The sequence below is a fragment of the Balaenoptera borealis genome (assembly GCF_965194805.1).
Source record: "Balaenoptera borealis genome assembly, chromosome: 19".
NCBI classification, from domain to species: Eukaryota; Metazoa; Chordata; class Mammalia; order Artiodactyla; family Balaenopteridae; genus Balaenoptera; species Balaenoptera borealis.
In genome coordinates this window covers 65058321-65080454 of record NC_138878.1, presented here as the reverse complement: position 1 = coordinate 65080454, position 22134 = coordinate 65058321, and the positions used below count along the sequence as shown (strand labels likewise).

Genomic DNA, 22134 nt, shown 5'->3' with positions numbered 1-22134 from the left:
TTCCACTAGTAAGCTTTCTTTTGTAATTAATGTAGAAATATAAATTATGAACGTGAATCCATCTTTTGCACTTCAACCAAATCCACATTTGCATTGTCCAATATCCAAAGCCATCACAGTTTATAAGGCATGGATTAGAGCTGTAATGGTGGACAAGTCACATTCTGTACACAAACACCCATACCACACATCTACCCACTTCCACAAAGATGCAAAACATGCACACATGCATGGACACACACACACTCAAATGCACAAACACCTACACTCACATACGTACCCTCAGTCACTCACATAATCACATATTCAGTCACACACTTGCACTCGTGCACACACCACATGTATCCTCATACACACATTCATAGATACTCATATAGAAACATACAATGACAGGGAATTCCCTGGCAGTCCAGTGGTTAGGACTGCACTCTCACTGCAGAAAGCCTGGGTTCGATCCCTGGTCAGGGAACTAAAATCCCACAGGCTGTGCAGTGGGGCCAGAAAGAAAAAAATTAAATTAAAATAAAGTTAATACAATTAAAATAAAACACAGAAACTCACACAGTTATGCTCAGGTTTATAAAGTTATATTCAAACAGTCACCATAAGTGAGCCTATCTCCAAAAGGTGTTCATACATGGAAAAAGAGTAGATATTACAGTCCTCTGGATGCCTGAACATGGAAGCCCTTGCCACCATTCATAATCCCTCCAACAGCCCACATGGAAACTGTTTCCAATGTGCAGAATTTTAAAAGTATAGTCGGCCCTCCATATCAACAGGTTTGACCCCTGGTTAGTTGAATCCCTAGATGCAGAACCCGTGGTTAGGGAGGGCTGACTCTATGACCCCATTTTATATAAGGGACTTGAGCATCCCAGGATTTTAGTATACATTGGGATCCTGGAACCAATCCCCTGCGGATACCAAGATACTGCTGTACCGTGAGCATTGCCACTTTAGGCTGGGAAAGTTGGTGTGTTTGGACAATGACATAGTGTCGGTGAATAATACAACAGAATGGGGACTTCCCTGGTGGTCCAGTGGTTAAGACTCCGCACTCCCAATGCAGGGGGCATGAGTTCAATCTCTGGTTGGGGAACTAAGATCCTGCATGCCACAGGACGTGGCCACACACACACAAAAAAAACCAAAAAAAAAAACAAAAAAAAACCTGGTTAGAAGTAGTAAATGAGTTAATAAAAATAATAATAATAATACAACAGAGTGAAAAAGATGGCATGGGGAAAAGGGGACTTTAAGGATAAATTGGAGCTGCAGAGAGTCTGGGTTGCATGGGGTAACAGAGTTCAGGGCCAAAGAGATTTCAGAGGATCTATAGCAATTTGCTGTAACAAATGACCACAAACTGAGGGGCTTAAAACAACTGAAATTTGTTCTCTCACAGTTCTGGAAGTGAGAAGTCTGAATCAAGTTTTTGTCAGGTCATACTCTATCTGAGGGCTCTAGGGGTGAGTCTTGGCTCTTTCTGACTCATTGTGCATGTCAGTATCCTTGGTCTCCCTTGGCTTATAGATTCATCACTCCAATGTCTGCTTCCGTCATCAGAAGGTGACCTCTGTATGTCTGTGTGTCCAAATTTTCCTCTTCTTAGAGGGACCCCAGACATCGAATTAAGACCTATTCTAGTCCAGTATGACATCATTTCAACTTGATTATGTCTGCAAAGACCCTAATTCCAGATGAGTTTGTGGCTACAAATACTGTAGGTTAGGACTTTAACATACTTATCTGAGAGGCACATTTCAACCCACAATAGGGCTAAAAAGCACAAGAGAGTTAAATGTCACTAAGGGATTAAAGTGCACGGCAGGGTTTAAGGGTAAAAGGAGGAAGAGTGTGTTGAGGGGATAAGTGAGTGAAGATGGTCAATGGACACGAGGAGTTAATTAGCAAAAGAGGGTACAGGGCAAGGTTGGATAAGAGCCACGGAAATATTAATGCCTATGAAGGCGTAGAGAAGCTGGAGATAGAAGGGGGATACTTGGTTGTGAATGGAGTCCTAGGGTATTTAGTTTTCCAAACAGAGATAAAGGCTGGGACACAATGGACACAGGGAGATAAAGTGATGGAGGGAGATGAAGGGAACTGGAAAGGATAGTGGGCATCCACGAAATAAGAGGCTCAGCAGAAATCGTTAGGGAGTGTAGGGTTTGGGGTAATGGCTGCAGGGTTATGGGGAAGCTGTGGACTCCTGATATTTCGGTGGGCACATTTGAGGGCAGTTGGACATAGAAGACTCAAGAAATGGGCTGAACTCATTGTAATGGGGGTGGGGGGATAAATATCAAGGGAGAAGAAGGGGATGGGGGATGGAGGGTTGGGAGGTGATGGAAGGCAAGGAGGGCTGGACTGAGGGCTCAAGAGTCAGGGAGATAGCAGTTTCATAGGGATGGAGGTGGGGAGCATTACAGAAGTCTAGAACGGCCATTTGGAGGGGAAGAATGAGATTCAGTAATGCAGCTAAAGGTCACTGGGATGGAGAGATTGAGGTCACAGTGGGGTTAAGATAGAGGGAGGGAAGAGATAGAATTAGGGCAAAGGAGATTGTTGGAAGTAGATTGGAGGTCACTAATTTATTCTCCCATTCATTAATTTTCTGAACTGCATTTTATTCACAAATTAATTGTGAACAGTTCTTCATTTCAGCCCACGAGGCAGAAATTTCACTTATATAAAATACTCCTAGCAATCCCTTTATTTGAACATACAGTAGAGGACTACACAAGTAGAATTTTGAGTGAGAAGTGAGCCAAAAGTTTCTTTGGCTCCAGTACCAAGTACCAAGGTGTGACCATGGAAGGGTCACATGAAAATCAACAGAAGGAAATGAATTCTGACAACAAGCTGAGAGGTCCCAGAAGTGGATTTTTACGTAGCGGCTGCAGATGAGAACCATGTCTGCTAAAACCTTGATTTTGACCTTGTGAGATTCCACCAAGCCTACTAGACTTCTAACTTATGAACTGTAGAATGTTATTTTAAGGTGCTCAATGTTATGTTATGACAGTGACAGAAAACTACTATACAGAGATTAAAGTTTGATTTTGAAAAAAAAATTTATAAAGTAAGTGTAAAATGACTTAGCATTAAAATAAAGTTCCCATTAATTACTCCATGATCTACTGATATAATAATTTGATCTCCTGATGTAACAGCCTTCACCAGTTTGAGATGTATCCTCCTTCTTGTGAAATTTCAGAGTGTATCTCAAGCTGCAATTGAAATTTTATAATATATACACACATGAAGGAAACAAGAATCTGTCATCCCAAAATATGCCTGTTTGACATAAAAATTATTTTGAGTTGAAGGCAACTAGGAAGAAAGGCAGTAAAATCTCCCCCTATTCTGCCTAAAGACAAGAAATAAATACTTCTTTTTCTGAAGACAAACCCATCAGCCCAAGGATGGCACCAGAGTATCCTGCAAACAAACTTTTTAAGATAAGTACTACCTACCTATCTCCAGCCCAAATCCCTTTGTCTTGTCAGTTCTTCCCAAATTTATTGTTTGTCTAAAAGGTATAAAAGCTTTCTGTTCTGTTCACTTCTCTTTTTCATTTTCTTGTGAAGACTCCCATGTACATGTAAAAAATTTTTTTAATTTGTATTCTTTCCTCCTGTTAATTTGTCTTATGTCAGTTTAATTCTTAGGCACAGCCAGAGACCCAAAGAGGGTAGAGAATTTCCCAATGCACGTACACAAACATTAAAATATTGCTTTTCCTGGTTTAATATTCATACAAATATTGTCATATCAAACTATCAATCAAATTACTTTCTTTAACCAATGATAAATGAAGGTGATGTTTTCATACCACAATAAATACATCTACTGCATTTCCTAAAACACAAATCCCTTGGTAATTATGAATAAAACACCTTTATTGAACATTCCCTGTTTATACAGTTACGGAGTTGAATGTGTCTGTCTACTGCTATCACACACGTCATAAAACATGGACTGTTTATGCATATATGGATTTCAGGGTGGTTCTAGAATACCAGATTATGCACCATCATGACTGAGCATTCTCACCGTGGGTGAATGATTGCTAAACTCTCCTTGCAAATGGATATAAAGTCTAATATTCCACCAACTACGTGGAATGTTAGATTTTATATCCCCACCCTTCATTTTTGGAGCACTTTTTTCACCTGGTGCTTTTATGTTTCCCCTGCACAGGGCAACTTAAGGACATAGAAAGACTTCATTCACTCCAACCCTTCGCCCTGGACTGACGCATGCCCACGAGACACCAGCACACGCCGCCTTCACTTGACCAGACTTCACCGTTGGTAATCGCTCAGCACAGCGCGATTACCTGTGAATTAGAGTTCACCACCACTACCACCAAATGCTGCCCACGTGCACAGAGGACTTCTGGCACACGTGCCCGCTCGCAGAGCCGAAACCTGAAATCACTAGCTCCTTCCTTCCCCAGCTTGATTTCCAGACTCCCAGCCTTGAATCCCGTCTCAAGCAAGCCCACAAGCCTTAGTTCAGACTTAAGATAAACTGGGACCGTAGTCTGTAACACAGACTGGTCCTCTCTCCAACCCTCTTTGTTACCCCCAGGGTTTTGGATGGCCTCTCCCATTTATGCCTTTTCCTTTTGCCCAAACCTTCATGTATGTGAACGCGAGGACTGTGGGTGAACCCTTCAATGACCTGAATCCAGCACCTCCAACAAACCAGATGACCCCAGAGAAGACTGGGGATCAGGGACTGGCCACCCAGAGTTGCCCTGCATCATGTAAAAAGCATAAAGTGTCCATCAGTTCCTCCTCTAGAGCGGCCGCTCTGATGTCCCCCCAGCTTCCTGTTTTATAGTTCAGGACTAACATTGCAGGCAGAGCTCAGCTGCCCCAGAATTTGCGCCCAGAATGTGGTCCCTCTGCCTAATGGGGCTTGCAGAGCCCAACACAGAATCTCCAATGCAGGGTCCATTGAAAAAGACCCCAGACCAAGAAATTGCCCTGTCATGGCTCTGCCCCAGTTCCCTGATCCTCCCTTCTCAGAACAGCTCGGCTAACAGAGTCCCTGGCAGCTCCACGTTGTGTAGCAGCTGGCATTCACAATTTCCTGGTGCTGGGCTTTGAAATGAAATGGAAAGTTAAAGGACCAAGGACTGACTGATTGAGAGCCTTTCCTAACAAAAGCCAGCATCCCCAATAAACAAAGGTGAGAGCCTTTATTTTCCAAAGCAAACTACAGCAAAGAGAAACAGAAGAAAGGGGAGCTTCCAGATTAAATGTGATGGTTTCTGCACATCTTTCAGTAAATTTGTCTAAGATCCTTATGAAAGATAAAGGGGAAAATTTTAATGCTAGAGTGGAGGATTCTGGCAGAGAGCACCCGACCAAGTAAGAAAAGAACATCAGCTGTAATGGGACAAATTGATATCAGGTGCCTGATATTTGCCAGAGGACACATTATCATTGCTGGGGTATCGTTGGCAAAAAAAAAAAAAAAAAAAAAAAAGGTAAGTCATAATATGAATCCAATCATGAGAAAACAGCAGTTTTAGTCAAATTTCAAGCCACAAATAGCTCCCGTGTCCTGTAATCTTTAATTATTTTAACTAGAAGTCTTTCTTCAGCATTCTGGACAGCAAACAAGCCTCTCTTCCTTCCTCAGAACTTTCTGAGATATTCTGAGCCACACATATCCATCCTATTGTACTTTTTTTCTGCACCACGCGACTTGTGGGGTCTTAGTTCTCCGACCAGGGATCAAATCGCGGCCCCCTGCAGTGGAAACGTGGAGTCCTAACCACTGGACCGCCAGGGAATTCCCTGTATTGTGCATTTTCTTCATCCTAGCTTACACAGAGCTGATAAAGGAACGAGATGGAACCTAACCATGAAATGTCTTTCTTTACTGATATCCCAGGACCCGACCCCATCCTCAATAAGAATATTGGATTCAATGCCTTCTCTTGTAGATCTGTCACAAAGAGAAAATTTTCAGCAGTTGCACCTCACCTAAATTCAAAGTGGGGATTCTTCCTCCCATATAGAAAGCCTGGATTGAGAGAATGGAGAGAAGGCTATGGGAGAGAGGAGAGAATTATTCTAAAGAACTAACGTTGCATATTTTTAAACAGAAAGTTTTTAAAAAGTAGTTTAAAACACTCATAAGAACATCAGAAGTAGAGAAATAAACATTTGCAACTTCTAACTGCATGGCATTTCAGCAGGAAAAGATGACACAGACTCTGACCTGGGACATGAGAGCCTGCCATTTCTTTCCTCTTCCTCTTCCTTCTCTGGGCCTCTCTCTCAGAAGATATTATGCGGAGAAATCACATTTGCATCTTGTGAATATACTTTTAAAACCACCAGCAAAACCCTCTTCACCTGTTAACACCTCACCCACAGGCAGGGCTTTAAAAATGCAGAAAAGGCCAAATTTCCCAGTCCTTTGTCACAGCAGAGATTCAGAAACATGAGTTCTTACCTGGAGGCTGCCATGTGAGTTCCTCCTTCCCTGTCTTCAAGGGTCCTCCCCACACACAGATGCCCGCAGATTCTGATGCAGCAATGAGAAATATGGCTGCACCGACCTGCCCCTTCCAGCCTCCTGTAGGGCAGATCCTGTTACCTCCCCTTGAACCAATGCCTGCAAGCAAATCTCCTGTTACCTAGGAGCCCGCGTGCTCAACTTGACCTCAATTTAGAATCACGTGGAGTACTGAATTTAAAACAATGTTAATGTTCCCACCCAGACAAATAGAATCTGTAGGGTAGAGCACAGGTGAGGATCATTCTTACAACTCCACATGTGATCCTAATTGGAAGCCTGGGCGAGAAACACTTATCTAAGCCTTGCTTCTCAAGCTTTAATGTGCATATCAAGCGTTTGTGTTTTGTGCCCCACTCTAAGAAATTGTGATTCTACACGTTTGCAGTGGGGCCCGTGAGCTGGCATCTTAACAAGTTCCATGTTAGTGTTGATGTTGGGCCACCCAGACCCATTATCAGTTGAACTCAGCTAGAGAAAGCGCAGATAATGATGCTGAAATTCGGCCTCTGTGCACCGGTACCAAATTGAATCTTGGAGACAAAGTTTTGGGTGAAGTAGAAAAGAATAGCTTTATTGCTTCCAGGTAAAGGGGGCCATAGCCAGCTCATGCCCTCAAAACTGTGTGTCCTGACCTGGAGGGGGTAGTGAGGAGTCTTATTGCAATGGTTCAAAGAGGGCGTGATCAGCTCGTGGACCTTCTTCTGATTGGTTGGTGGGGAGGTAAGTGGCAGTCAGCATCGTCAACCTACAGGTTCCAACTGCTCTGGGGTCTCCGTGCTTGTGGGCAGCATGCCATCATTAATCGTTTAACTTCTCCCACTTGGAGGGGGTTTCAGTATCTGCAAAACAGCTCAAAGATATTGTTATGTGTATTCCTTGAGGGGGAAGCAGGACCTTACCCCAAGGCTGCACTATTGTTTCTTGACTGCTCTTCCCTTGTCTCTGCATTCCCTCCCTTCCCTAAATAGCAACTATTTGAACAAGCCTGTTGGAACTCAGGGAAGGTCATGGAGGCTGAATGAAGCCTATTTCCTACAAACCAAAAACGGGGGACGCAGAAGGGCTTTTGTGCCCAGGAGCCCCACAGGGTCCTGCTCAGTTTCAATAACACACCTGAGCCTCTTACACCCACTAACTCAATAGAGTTGGCTCTCAATGAAGACCACCAATCACTGTCCTGAAACAGCACATTCTTTACTGGCCCTTTAAAGTTTAAAGAAGGCTAGAGAATGTCTGAGCAAGTCTGTATTTGGAAAATAAACTGGATGCATCATTAATGCGGTATTTATTGAGCATTTACCATGTACTCACAGGTAGGTTACATTGCGCAGTGCTGGGAACCTCACACACATTTATGTGAATTAATTCTCATAAATCTTTAGGAGTTGGGTACTAAGTGTCCCACATTTTCCCTGAGGATGAAGATGCTGGGCCCTGCCTTTCTGTTTCTTCTGCCCTTCTCCTAAAATTGATTATAAATAAATGTTTGTATAGAATAGGAGCTAAGTAGAGATGGATGGAATACAGAAAGGAACAAGGAGTAGTACTTCAGAGGAAAGTCTCATTGTTTTCTTTTAATTTGGTAATGGGATAGATGGAAGAGATAAAAATAAGTTTTCCTCTACCCTTTGTAAGGGCAGAAAAAATTTCCCTTCTAGGTAATTTGGCTGGTCTAACAATTTGATAGAAGACAGATTAATGGGGGGAAAAAAAGTTTAATAACATGTATACCTCTTGTATACATGAGAGAGATTCAAGAAAACTGAGTAGCTCCTCCAAATGGCCAAAGCCGTCACATTAAATGCCATCTTCATCTAAAGACAAATAAAGATGTAGGGGTTGGGGGGGCAGTTGTGGGAGATGACCAGGAAAACACAGTAAACAGGGGTAAGGCTGTTATGCAGATTTCAGTCTTTCCCTTTCCCTCGGGCAAGAGTCTCTAGAGATTTAGACATCTTCCTCTTTCCAGTACAGATAGGGAGACACACTTACAAACAGAGATTTTTTTTTTTTTTATGAATGTAAATGTCTCTTACAAAAGGAGGCTTCTACTCAGTTTTCAGAGCATTTTCTATGCCTGTTGTCTCTTAAAATAACCAACCTAAAATAATTCCTACGCCAAAGAGCTACACTTGGGGGTGACAAATTTCACTCCCCTTTCAGTAGGTAAATATTTAATTTTATAAGTAACTTCTAAACAGTTTTCCAAAGTAAATGTGCTTTTTACACTCCCATCAGCAATATATGAGAATTCTAGTTCCTCAACATTCTCACTGAAATTCAGTGTTATCAGTTATTTCTCAGTATAATTTTAGCCATTCTAGAAAATGTTTCTCACTATAAAATTTGAAGTGGTCTCACTATAGTTTTCCTGGCGATTAGGATGAATGTTGTAGGGGCAGAAAAGTTTTCCCCTCTTCCCTTCCAGCTTCTTTGGTTGGTCTAATATGCCAACTAAAAATTGGCACTTGCCATCTCGTACTACAAGAATGAAGTAGTATTAAAAAAAAAAATACTACTACTGGGGAATTCCCTGGCTGTCCAGTAGTTAGGATGCCATGCTCTCACTGCCAAGGACACGGGTTCAATCCCCGGTTGGGGAACCAAGATCCCACAAGCCAAGCCGAGGGTGTGGCTAAAAAAAAAAATACTACTACTAAGTGTTAGCAAGGACGTGGAGAAATTAGAACCTATGTTCTTGCTGGTGAGAATGTAAAATGGTGTGCCGCGTTGAAAGACACTATGACGTTCTCTCAAAAAAGTAAACATAGAATTACCATATGATCCAGCAATTCCACTTCTAGGTATATATCTAAAAGAATTGAAAGAAGGGACTCAGATATTTGTACAACAATTTTCATTGCAGCAATATTCACAGTTTCTGAAAGATTTAAAAAAGTAAAACCAAATGTCCATACAGATTAATGAATAAACAAAATGTGATCTATATGTACAATGGAACGTTATTCAGCCTTTAAAAGGAAAACAAGTCTGAAACATGCTACATGGGTAAACCTTGAAGACATTGAGCTAAGTAAAATAAACCAGAAACAAAAGGACAAATATTCTATGATTCCACTTATACCGGGTGCCTAGAATGGTCAAATTCATAAAGATAGAAAGTAGCAGAGTGGTTACCAAGTGATAGAGAAGGCGGGGAATACCGAGTCAGTGTTTAATGGGTACAGAGTTTCAGTTTGAGATGATGAGAAATGTCTGCAGTTGGACAGTTGATGATGATTGAACAATAGTGCGAATGTACTTGATGACACTGAATTTACACTTAAAAATGGTTATGTTGGTAAATTTTATGTTATGTATATTTTACTACAATTAAAAAAAAAAAAGAGAAACTGACTTTTGCTTATAGCCATGATGGAGTAACAAAGAACAGATCTACCTTCCTCTGGAAACAACACATACAAAGACAAATAACACATGCAACAGTGGTATTCAAAAAACTAGACATCATGGACTTCCCTGGTGGTGCAGTGGTTAAGAATCTGCCTGCCAATGCAGGGGAAATGGGTTGGATCCCTGGTCTGGGAAGATTCCACATGCCTCGGAGCAACTAAGCCCGTGCGCCACAACTACTGAGCCTGCGCTCTAGAGCTCGGGAGCCACAAGTACTGAAGCCCTCACGCCACAACTACTGAAGCCCACGCACCTAGAGCCATGCTCCGCAACAAGAGAAGCCACCGCGTTGAGAAGCCCTCACACCACAATGAAGATTAGCCCCCGCTCGCCACAACTAGAGAAAGCCCGCACGCAGCAACGAAGACTCAACGCAGCCAAAAATAAATAAATAAAATAAATAAAAGGTAAAAAAAAAAACTAGACATCAAGCAATGAAGGAAAATGATGCTTGAGAAATGGGAACAAAAGCATATGAGCTATATGACTCTTCAGATTACTCCCCAGAAAGAAGTTTTCAGCAGGTGAGCTAATTCAATCATGGCAATGAATCATATTTGATCTAATAAACTTTTGATCTACCCAGACTTGACAACGTATCTTATGTGGTTGTTCCTTTTCCTCTTTTATTTCATCACTATACTTCTATACTATACTTACTTACTATACTATACTATACTTCTGAAATAATACACTATAATTTGGTGTTTGCCATTCCCAAGCATTTAAAAATTTTTAACACTTACACATTTAACAATATACACAATTTTCTGCATGTTTACAATTTTTATACACAGCTAAATATACTGTTTACTTGAGCGTTTTGCCTTTGACCTCAAATAATTGTTTCTTAAATATCTCCATGTTGACATATGTGTCTCCAGTTCATTGTTTCACCATTGTTTATTTTTTGTTTTATAGCTGTGCTGGTAAATATTCTGCTTTCACTAGTGATACTGCCATGAATATTCTTGGGCACATCTTCCTATTGTTGCGAACAGACAGTGAGGAATAGAATTGCTGGACTGCCATTTTTGTGCATCTTCAAGTTTAGTTCATATGACCATTTTGGCTGTCTTCCAAAGTGATTCAATCAATAACACCTCTGCTATCAACGAAGGAGATTCTCCATTTCCCATATCATCTCACAGTGGGTAGTGTGTGTATTTTTATTATGTGGGTGATATGCTATTGTTGATTTTATTTGCATTTATTATTAGTGATGCTATTTATATTGCCATTTATTATTCACATGAAGTTACTGATTTATTAATAATCTGGTCATACTCAGTTTTTCATTTTTTGTGGGTTGTTTTCCTTTTGTTTTTGGAATGGTAGAAAAAATTTGAACATCTAATCCGAACACTATTTTTTTTTTCGAGTGTTCAGCATTGCAAATACATCCTTCCATTTTGTAGCTGGTTGCAACTCCTATTTTCAGATAGCATTTAGTAACTTTAATATTGTCATAGTTTTAACCATTTCCTTTGCAGTTTGTATATCTTCTTTTTTAAATTTTTTTCAATTTTTCAATTTTATTTATTTACTTATTTATTTTTTGGGCCACACTGCTCTGCCATCTTTAAAACAAAACATTCTCAATGTTTTGAGAAGTGGAAGTGAGGAGTCTTAACCATCGAACCACCAGGGAAGTCCCTACAGTTTGTACATCTTCTTAAAGAAATTGTCTTCCACCCTGAAATAATAAAGTGTTTATTCTAAATTTTCTATTAAATGTTTTCCTGTATTTCTGTCTCCCACGTGTTGTTTGATCTATCTGGCATTTATCCATATATATTATTTAATGTAGGGATATAATGAAAGTTGTATCCATCTATGATTATTGAATAATCGCTTATTTCCTTACTGATGAGCAAATCCACCTTAGATATTACAGTATTATATATGAAAGTCTGCTTAGGGGCTACATGTTCTGGTTAATTAATCTCAGGGTAAATATAATATTACTGCATCACCACCTTCATTTTGCTACTTTCATTACAAAAGATCATAGTGTCTGTTAGAAGTCCTTTACATATGTTTTATTCTTTTAATTTTGTTTTCTCTATTTTGGGCACTGCCATTTCACCAGTTAATTTTCCAACTGTTTTGTCACATTCTCATTAAAACGTGTTAGTATTTTGATTGGAGCCTATTGAATTACACATTTGTAGTTTGGCAATAATTTACATTCTAATGTATTTCCAACAGTGAAATTGTGTCATGCTCCTCTTTTTAAATGTTTTATAACACCCGCCAGAAATTGTTCATAATTTTCTTTATAATGCCTTGCAGTTTTTCCCAGGTTTACCTTGGGACCATTTAACTATGACTGCTAAATTATATTTTAGTTAACTGGAAATGTATGTGAATACTATTGACTTTGGTAGATTGATCTTACACCCAGTAATTCTGCTGAAACTATTTAATTTTGTTGAAACTATGATATGAATCATAATTCCTTAGATATGCTCTGTAGACAATTACATCATCTGCCAATAATAAAATTAATGGGACTCCCATTTCCAAAATTACAGTTTTCATTATTATTACTTTTTATTTCTCAGAACACTAGCTATGTCTTGAAGCATAGTGTTAATGAGAAGCAATGACAGTGGGTCTATTTATCTGTTTATCTGAATTTAAAGGCACTAATGTTTTACCACAAAGCTTCATGTTTGCTATAATTTTTTATTACAATGACTCTACAATATTCTAGTAGTTTATTTTTCTATTTCTATGATAATAATTATAATTTTTAACTCCATCAAATTTTTATACTTTGTATGTGTTACTCATATTTCCCTTGTAAATGAATAATATTGAAAATTAGATTAATAGATTTTTTTAAATGTTAGGACTATAACAAGTAATTTAATGCACAAACCTTGTTTAGATCCTGCTTTAAACATCCAACAATAAAAAATGCATATTTTTGAGTCATTTAGGAGAATATGAAAATAAAGTGCATACTACAAGATATTAAGGATTTAAATATAATTTTGTGGTATAACAGTCTAGGAGTGTTATATTGTCTTAAATACAGGATATTATTTATGAGAGATAAGATTTATAGCATGCATTTTTTCATCTGGATCTTTTTCATCTCTAGTGGATTTAATAGGGCAAAAGGGAAATTAACTTGTTTTCTCACTATACCTAATACCTCAATGATATGCATAAAAATTGAGTAAGAATTAAATGAGGGGGAATAGACAAATCCTCCTTCAAGAAATATACCAAATATAATATGTAGATACTCCTCCTTCTAGGAGGTGGAGATTAATTCAACTGTACCCACACTCTTTATTTGAGCCAAACCTAGTAATTCCCTTCCTATCAATAGAGTATGGAAATTGACATGTGGGACTTCCCTGGTGGCCCAGTGGTTAAGAATCTGCCTGCCAATGCAGGGGACATGGGTTTGAGCCCTGGTCAGGGAAGATCCCACATGTCACGGAGCAACTGAGCCCGTCCGCCACAACGAAGAGTAGCCCCCGCTCGCTGCAACTAGAGAAAGCCTGCACGCAGCAAGGAAGACCCAACGCAGCCAAAAATAAATAAATAAATAAATAATTTTTTTTTTTTAAAAAGGAAATTGACATGTAATCACTTTATAGTGAAGAAATCTGGAAATCACACCTAAATCAAATGATCAAGATGATCATCACCAATGATATGTCATGTTAACTGCGCGAGGAGATGTGATATTCTTCAAGAAGTCTATAAACTCAGAAATAAATCACACACACAAAACTTTGGAGATATTCTAAGAAGTACCTGAATGAGAAAATGAAACAGAGAAGAGGAGACTGGGGAAACATGATGACTAAATACAATGTGGCATTCTGGAATGAAACCTGGAAGAGAAAAAAGACATCAGTATTAAAACTAGCAAAATGCAAATAAAGTCTGCAATCTAATTAACAGTAATATACCAACATTGGTTTCTTATTTTTGTTGAATGTACCATATTTATATACTGTGTTAACATCAGGGGCAATTGGGTGAGGAGAATATGGAAACACTTTGTAATCTTTGCCACTTTTCTGCAAGTCTAAATTTATTCCAAAATAAAAATTTACACATCACTAGTCATTAGGGAAATTCAAATTAAAACCACAATAAGATATCACCTCATGCCCGTTAGAATGCCCATTATCAAACAGACAAGAGATAACAAATGCTGGTACAGAAGTGGAGAAAAGGGAACGCTTGTGCAACTGTTGGTGGGATTCCAAATTGGTAATTGGTACAGCCACTATGAAAACCAATAAGCACGATCCTCCAAAAATTAAAAATGGAACTATTATACGATCCAGAAATTCCATTTCTGTGTATATATTCAAAGGTAATAAAAACACTAACTTGTAAATATATCCGCATTCCCATATTCATTGCAGTACTATTTATTCAACACAATCGTCAAGACATGTAAGCAACCTAAGTGTCCATCAATGGATGAATGGATAAAGAAGTTGTGGTACATACATATTCAATACAATGGAATATTAAGAGTCAGAGGGTGGGGAGGGGAATAGGAGGAAGGTGATCAAAAGGTACAAACTTCCAGTTATAAGATAAATAAGTACTAGAGATGTAATGTACAATCTGATGACTATAGTTAACACTGCAGTAAGGATATATAGGAAAGCTGATAAGAGGAAATTCTGAGATTTCTCATCACAAGGATATTTTTTTCTGTTTTCTTCTCTCTCCCTTTTTATTGTATCTACATGAGATGACAGATATTAGCTGAACCTATTGTAATAATATCACAATACAGTTTAAGTAAATCAAACAATCCTGCAGTTTGCCTTAAACTTATACACTAATATATGTCAACTATTTGTCAATAAATCCGGGAAAATTATATTAAAATTGTAATTATTTATAATTACAAAGTTACATTAAATTAGCTACTACATTTGAGTTAATATTCACTTTTTTCTTTTGAACGTGTACATTGTGATCCTTGGTGATTTCAAAAGCAATACTGTAAAACTCATTTTAAAAAATAGATTCATGTCTTTGGCCTCCGAATTGCTAGTCCTTTACTAATCCAAGCCTGATGAAAAAGTCCTCCATAAGTTTGTTTCCCCAAATTGGAAATGCAGAAATCCACTCTGAAATCAGTTTCTTAAGATAGTCAGTTGGCATTAAGGCTTAACAGAGAACAATGTACCTTCTAAAGACCACCAAAAATCACCAAAATCCATCCAATTTGATGGCAGAAACACAATGTGTATTTAATGTTTGCTTCCCACCTGTATTCTTTTTAAACATCAGAATATGTATCTTATTGTATTCTTTTTAAACAACAGAATAAATATCTTACCATGTTCTCCTTTGTCCCCTGATGCTCACTATTCCAATGTTTAACTGAAATATATTTTTTCAATATTTTCACCTTTCTCCATACACATTTTCTTTTTTTTTTTGAAATAATATTTTCATTTATTTGAAAAAAAGCCTTAATCTAGCATCCATACACATTTTCATATTCCAATTGACCACTATTTCTCTTAGGATGTAAGGCACAACGTTCTCAACTTAGCGGCCGGTGGCTACAATAACTAAAACATAATTTTCCCTCTAGCTTTACCCCAGTCACTTGCATTACAATGCAGGGACATTGAAGCCTCTCCTAAGGTTTCTTGAGGGAACATTCCACATATTATTACCTTTTATGGTACTGTATTTACAATGCTATGCTCAGTTAAATCTTGAGAAATTTTGATACAGCAGATTAAAAGTTAAATAGTCAAAAATAATTCTAGTATATCCAATTTATTTCAGGACTGTCTTATTATTGATTACACTCTGTACTTCTCCAGTGAAATGAGCAATAAAATACAATAATAAGAGTACTTTAATAATAATTTCATAAGATTTCACTTACAATGGCTATTATTATTTACTATTTATTGTACCAGAATCTGTTTTATACGCAACTCTACGTGCAATGAAACTGGCTATAATTGTGCTTAAGATCCTATGAAGAATGAGGACAAAATGGAATAAACATGATGAAAATCAGACTATTTACATTGTTCTGATGAGATGAGGTAACTGCACTTTTCCTGGTACACACACAGAGATGTCTGGATATACAGGGGACACATCTCCAGAGAACAAAGGGGCTGGCAGTTGGGAAACATGCCTTGATTAAGGCAGAGGTGTACACCAGCCACCAAATGGTCTTACGAACATGAATAAAATAAAAATAAATGATGGAGGAGAGGGTATAAAAACATACAAAGGTGCTCACCAGTACAAGGATGCTTTGGGTAGCTTTGGTCAAAGGGGAAGATCTAGGGGATACATTCTTCCCAAGGATCTTCTGGACCCGTTGCTTCTGCCTGTACAGAATGGATACCATGGAGCCACTTGCCCAGGTCATGTGTCCCAAACACAAAACATCATGGGAGGATACCAATACTATAAACAGTAAGTCTGTGTCTTTGTTATGAAGTTTAGAAGAACAGTATCCAAAATCTATAGTTTTTGTGATGTTTTTATTGTTCCATTTGCCAGTCAAATGCATAGGAACCATAGTATTTAGCAACATGTTTAGGATCCAGCAGAGAATGTTGGTAGGACCAATAAACTTTAGGGCTCTTACTTTAAGCTCTGCCCACTTGGAGTTGCTGGGACTGATTGCTATAGCCTGGAAGATACTCAGGAGGCAGGTGGTGCCCATGGACACACCGCTTGCCACTCTGTGAACAGAGAAAACAAGTTCGCATCCAAAATCTCTGAGAAAATCTTTCAACCCAAAAGCTGCCGTTGTCTCTGGGATTCCTCTTGAGAGAATGACCAAGGAGTTGGCTATAGTCAGGTGCTTGAAAATCAGATCCGTGGACCTTGACCTAGGCCCACTGAGGTACAGGAACACATAATGATATAAGAGTGAGAAATTTCCCAGGATTCCAATGCCTATCTGGAATAGGAAGATCATTACAAATTTCAAATCCATGAAGGGCATTCTGTCATTTTCCAGGGCTCACTGTTCACAAAGAGTGAAGATTCACAAAGAGACGATTCTGCACGAAAACATGAATTGTGGGCTATTTTTTTCATGAAATATTAAATTCAAGATTCTCCACTTACTATTACCTACCCTGATAATTTGTTTTAAATATATTTTTTCTTTTGTCCAAGGTTTCCCACGTCTGATGTGTTTCGTTATATAGTGTTTACATTGTATGTATTGGGCTTTGCCCTAAACTATGGGACTTGACATTTAAATGAGTGATAAAATATTTAGAGTAGGACCTAAATTATTCTTCATTAAAGAACATAAAATGATCTGTTTATTGTTTTAGAAAAATTCATCAAAATTCTAATTAATGTGAGATTTAAGAAAGATAATAAAACACAAAAAGTACACAAAATGGAATTTGGAGTCAGGAAATCTTCTGCACTTAATAAATTGAAATAGGAGAAACACAAGGTTGAGCCTGAAAATGACATTAGAATTTTATAAACAAGAGAAAATATCAAAAGAAACAAGAGAACAAGAGAAACAAGATATTTGATCCTGAAAAATGCTGGAATCCTTAATTTTTCTACAGTCTGAATCCCTCAAGTGTAAAGTTAAGTTTTCCATGAAGCTTCCTTTCCTAACTTCATGAAGGAAAATTGTCCTAAGTTAACCAATTGACCACAAATAATTTCAGGAGAGAGCTAATTACTATCCATTAAACACATCAAAACCAAGTAAGAGAAGGGACTTCCCTGGTGGTCCAGTGGTTAAGACTCCACGCTTCTACTGCAGGGGGTGCAGCTTCAATCCCTGGTCGGGGAACTAAGATTCCACATGCTGTGCCGTGCAGCCAAAAAAGAAAAACAAAAACAAACCTAAGAGAAAAATAATTATACTTCAGCAAATGTCACTTATAATTTTTATACAGAGATGGAAGATTAAATTAGCTCCATCAAACTCATTATTGCATGCATAGAACTTTTACTGAATTAACTGAACTAATTATGGAAACTTCTCTGTGATTTGTATAGAGCATATTAAATAGCAGATTAATTTCTGAACTACAGTCTTAAAGGTCATAAAAATAAGATTTTATTACTACCTGGAAGAAATCCCAACAATCGGTGAGGATTACATTAAAATACGTTAGGAGCTGTCAGAGATTGGTTTATGGTCTTGGACCTCCATTCTCTCTTCACAAGCTCAGCCTGTGCTCCAGGAATTATGATTCCTTCCTATGTGGGGCTTAGCACTGAACCAGTTTCTACTTCAGAAAAATACTTTTTCCAAACTAATAAGGATGTACTGTTTAGCACAGTGAACTCTACTCAACACTCTGTAATGGCCTATATGGGAAAAGAATCCAAAAAAGAGTGGATATATGTATATGTATGGCTGATTCACTTTGCTGTACACCTGAAACTAACACAACATTGTAAATCAACTATACGCCAATAAAAATTTTTTAAAAAGAAAAGAAAAAGAAATATCCCTTTTCCAGACAAAGACTAATACAGATACAGAAGCCTTATTCCATTATAAACTCTGTCTTTTATACTGAAATAGAAAATACTCACTTGACTCCTTTCTTCTGCCAGGACAGTGGATTCAGTGTGACAGTCATGATACCCTCTGCTTGTATGGGAAGGAAGCAGCCAGACCATAAGATATGGGATTGTAATTCTGTGACCTCACTTCCCCCCACAGAAATGCAATTATGACTTCACCAGTACTTTCAATGACACTGCACAATTGGGCATTTGAGACTATGTCTTAAAAAGTTTTTCCCAGTTCTCAATTCCCAGAAATGATTAGAAGTTTCTACTGAGCATCTCCAAAGAGACAGGTTTAGTGTTTGGAAGAAGTTTTTCCATTTCAATTACAGCCGGAGGCAGGCAGGTGGAAGTAGAAAATTTTGAGATTTGACAGTTAAGGGACTAGCAATAAAACACACATATTTAACTGGATTTTGTGCTTCCCTGGTAAGTTTACTGTTCCCAACATATAACTCTGCATTTATGCTCAGCAAAATAAAGAAAATTAGTAGTAGTAGTATGGAAGGATACAAAGGGGCAGAGAAGGAATTTGTAAGAAAAGAAGTGTGAAAAATAAAAAAAGAAAAGAGGTGTGAAAGGAAGAATATGATGCAATGAACTTACATTAGAAATCACAGACAAGATTTGTACAAAGTGCTAATTAATAGGGAAGTCTAGTGGACATGGATACTTTCTATTAGTATATATTTATTTTATCATTTTTGATTCAAGAAGAGTACAAATTCTGAACTGATCCTTGTCCCCAGGGAACACCAAAAACAGCAATATTGGGCTTCCCTGGTGGCGCAGTGCTTGAGAATCTGCCTGCTAATGCAGGGGACACGGATTCGAGCCCTGATCTGGGAAGATCCCACATGCCACGGAGCAACTAGGCCCGTGAGCCACAACTACTGAGCCTGCGCGTCTGGAGCCTGTGCTCCGCAACAAGAGAGGCCGCGATAGTGAGAGGCCCGCGCACCGCGATGAAGAGTGGCCCCCGCTCGTCACAAGTGGAGAAAGCCCTAGCACAGGAACGAAGACCCAACATAGCAATCAATCAATCATCAATCAATTAAAAAAAAAACAGCAATATTATAAAGCAACTCCCTCATACAAACAGCACCAGATGATAAAATTTACTAGTGATATTCTACAACTCTTAAAATATGAAATAAACCCATGCTACTTTGGCCATGCAAAAGTATTGAACAATAATGCTTTCAAATAATTTTCTTTTCCCACTTAACTACTGATGGATAAAAGGAAGAATATACAATTGCTTTGTGAAAACAGTATCAGTTGTATTTGTCCTGATTCTTCAGACGTACGTAAAGTAACTGGGGACTTATCCGAAATACATTTTCTTATTTTCTGAAAGATGGCTTCCTATTATATCTAGAAACATAGGGAATCATTGCTTTTTAAATTTTTTTATTTTTTTTACAGCAGGTTATTATTAGTCATCAGTTTTATACACATCAGTGTATACATGTCAATCCCAATCGCCCAAGTCATCACACCCCCAACCCCACCCCCACCCCCAGCCGCTTTCCCCCCTTGGTGTCCATACGTTTGTTCTCTACCTCTGTGTCTCAAATTCTGCCCTGCAAACTGGTTCATCTGTACCATTTTTCTAGGTTCCACATATATGCATTAATATATGATGTTTTTCTCTTTCTGACTTACTTCACTCTGTATGACACTCTCTAGATCCATCCGCTTCTCAACAAATGACCCAATTTCGTTCCTTTTTATGGGTGAGTAATATTCCATTGTATATATATACCACTTCTTCTTTATCCATTCGTCTGTCATTGGGCATTTAGGTTGCTTCCATGACCTGGCTATTGTAAATAGTGCTGCAATGAACATTGGGGTGCATGGGTCTTTTTGAATTATGGTTTTCTCTGGGTATATACCCAGTAGTGGGATTGCTGGATCATATGGTAATTCTATTTTTAGTTTTTTAAGGAACCTCCATACTGTTCTCCATAGTGGCTGTATCAATTTACTTTCCCACCAACAGTGCAAGAGGGTTCCCTTTTCTCCACACCCTCTCCAGCATTTGTTGTTTGTAGATTTTCTGATGATCCCCATTCTAACTGGTGTGAGGTGATACCTCATTGTAGTTCTGATTTGCATTTCTCTAATAATTAGTGATGTTGAGCAGCTTTTCATGTGCTTCTTGGCCATCTGTATGTCTTCTTTGGAGAAATGTCTATTTAGGTCATCTGCCCATTTTTGGATTGGGTTGTTTGTTTTTTTAATATTGAGCTGCATGAGCTGTTTATATATTTTGGAGATTAATCCTTTGTCTGTTGATTTGTTTGCAAATATTTTCTCCCATTCTGAGGGCTGTCTTTTCGTCCTGTTTATGGTTTCCTTTGTTGTGCAGAAGCTTTGAAGTTTCATTAGGTCCCATTTGTTTACTTTTGTTTTTATTTCCATTACTCTAGAAGGTGGATCAAAAAAGATCTTGCTGTGATTTATGTCAAAGAGTGTTCTTCCTATGTTTTCCTCTAAGAGTTTTATACTGTCTGGCCTTACATTTAGGTCTCTAATCCATTTTGAGTTTATCTTTGCATATGGTGTTAGGGAGTGTTCTAATTTCATTCTTTTACATGTAGCTGTCCAGTTTTCCCAGCACCACTTATTGAAGAGGCTGTCTTTTCTCCATTGTATATTCTTGCCTCCTTTGTCATAGATTAGTTGACCATAGGTGCGTGGGTTTATCTCTGGGCTTTCTATCTTGTTCCATTGATCTATGTTTCTGTTTTTGCGCCAGTACCATATTGTCTTGGTTACTGTAGCTTTGTAGTATAGTCTGAAGTCAGGAAGTCCCCAGCTCCGTTTTTTTCCCTCAAGACTGCTTTGGCTATTCGGGGTCTTTTTTGTCTCCATAAAATTTTTACGATTTTTTGTTCTAGTTCCATAAAAAAATGCCATTGGTAATTTGATAGGGATTGCACTGAATCTGTAGATTGCTTTGGGTAGTATAGTCATTTTCAAAATATTGATTCTTCCAATCCAAGAACATGGTATATATCTCCATCTGTTGGTGTCTTTTTTTTTATTAACATCTTTATTGGAGTATAATTGCTTTACAATGGTGTGTTACTTTCTGCTTTAAAACAATCAGTTATACATATACATATGTCCCCATATCTCTTCCCTCTTGTGTCTCCTTCCCTCCCACCCTCCTTATCCCACCCCTGCAGGTGATCACAAAGCACCGAGCTGATCTCCCTGTGCTATGCAGCTGCTTCCCACTAGCTATCTATTTTACGTATGGTAGTGTATATATGTCCATGCCACTCTCTCACTTTGTTCCAGCTTACCCTTCCCCTTCCCCATATCCTCAAGTCCATTCTCTAGTAGGTCTGTGTCTTTATTCCCGTCTTGCCCCTAGGTTCTTCATGACCATTTTTTTTTTCTTTTTTCTTTTTACATTCCATATATATGTGTTAGCGTACGGTATTTGTTTTTGTCTTTCTGACGTACTTCACTCTGTATGACAGACTCTAGGTCCATCCACCTCACTACAGATAACTCAATTTCGTTTCTTTTATGGTTGAGTAATATTCCACTGTATATATTTGTCACATCTTCTTTATCCTGTTGGTATCATCTTTAATTTCTTTCATC

The 22134-nt window shown here is 38.3% G+C and overlaps 2 protein-coding genes across 8 annotated transcripts in view; both read right to left on the bottom strand.

The window, feature by feature from the left end:
* Nucleotides 1-22134, bottom strand: part of LOC309616875 (zinc finger protein 320-like) — a 212429-nt gene that overhangs the window by 157454 nt on the left and 32841 nt on the right. The window contains exons 4-5 of one of the 5 annotated variants that reach the window (XM_082368192.1): nt 18532-18589; nt 16963-17829 (exon numbers count right to left, since the gene is read on the bottom strand). The exons of 1 other annotated variant lie outside the window; for it this stretch is intronic. In XM_082368192.1, coding sequence (XP_082224318.1) covers nt 17679-17829; nt 18532-18589 — 209 coding nt within the window. In that variant the 3' untranslated portion in view covers nt 16963-17678. Of the gene's footprint in view, nt 1-16962; nt 18590-22134 lie in introns of those variants that run through there. 3 more of the 5 variants (XM_082368179.1, XM_082368191.1, XM_082368185.1) reach the window with 3 other exon arrangements.
* Nucleotides 1169-16954, bottom strand: LOC309616889 (vomeronasal type-1 receptor 2-like; the record flags this gene model as incomplete). 3 transcript variants are annotated; one of them, XM_082368229.1, is made up of 4 exons in its annotated part: nt 1169-7391; nt 9330-9364; nt 13747-13826; nt 16238-16954. In XM_082368229.1, 4 exons carry the CDS (start codon nt 16952-16954, stop codon nt 7351-7353), a joined length of 873 nt encoding a protein of 290 aa, XP_082224355.1. In that variant the 3' UTR covers nt 1169-7350. The 3 variants fall into 3 exon arrangements, with proteins under 3 accessions (XP_082224355.1, XP_082224354.1, XP_082224356.1); XM_082368228.1 differs by lacking the exon at nt 1169-7391 and having other exon boundaries at nt 8591-9364; XM_082368230.1 differs by lacking the exons at nt 1169-7391; nt 9330-9364 and adding an exon at nt 15305-15348 and having other exon boundaries at nt 12015-13826.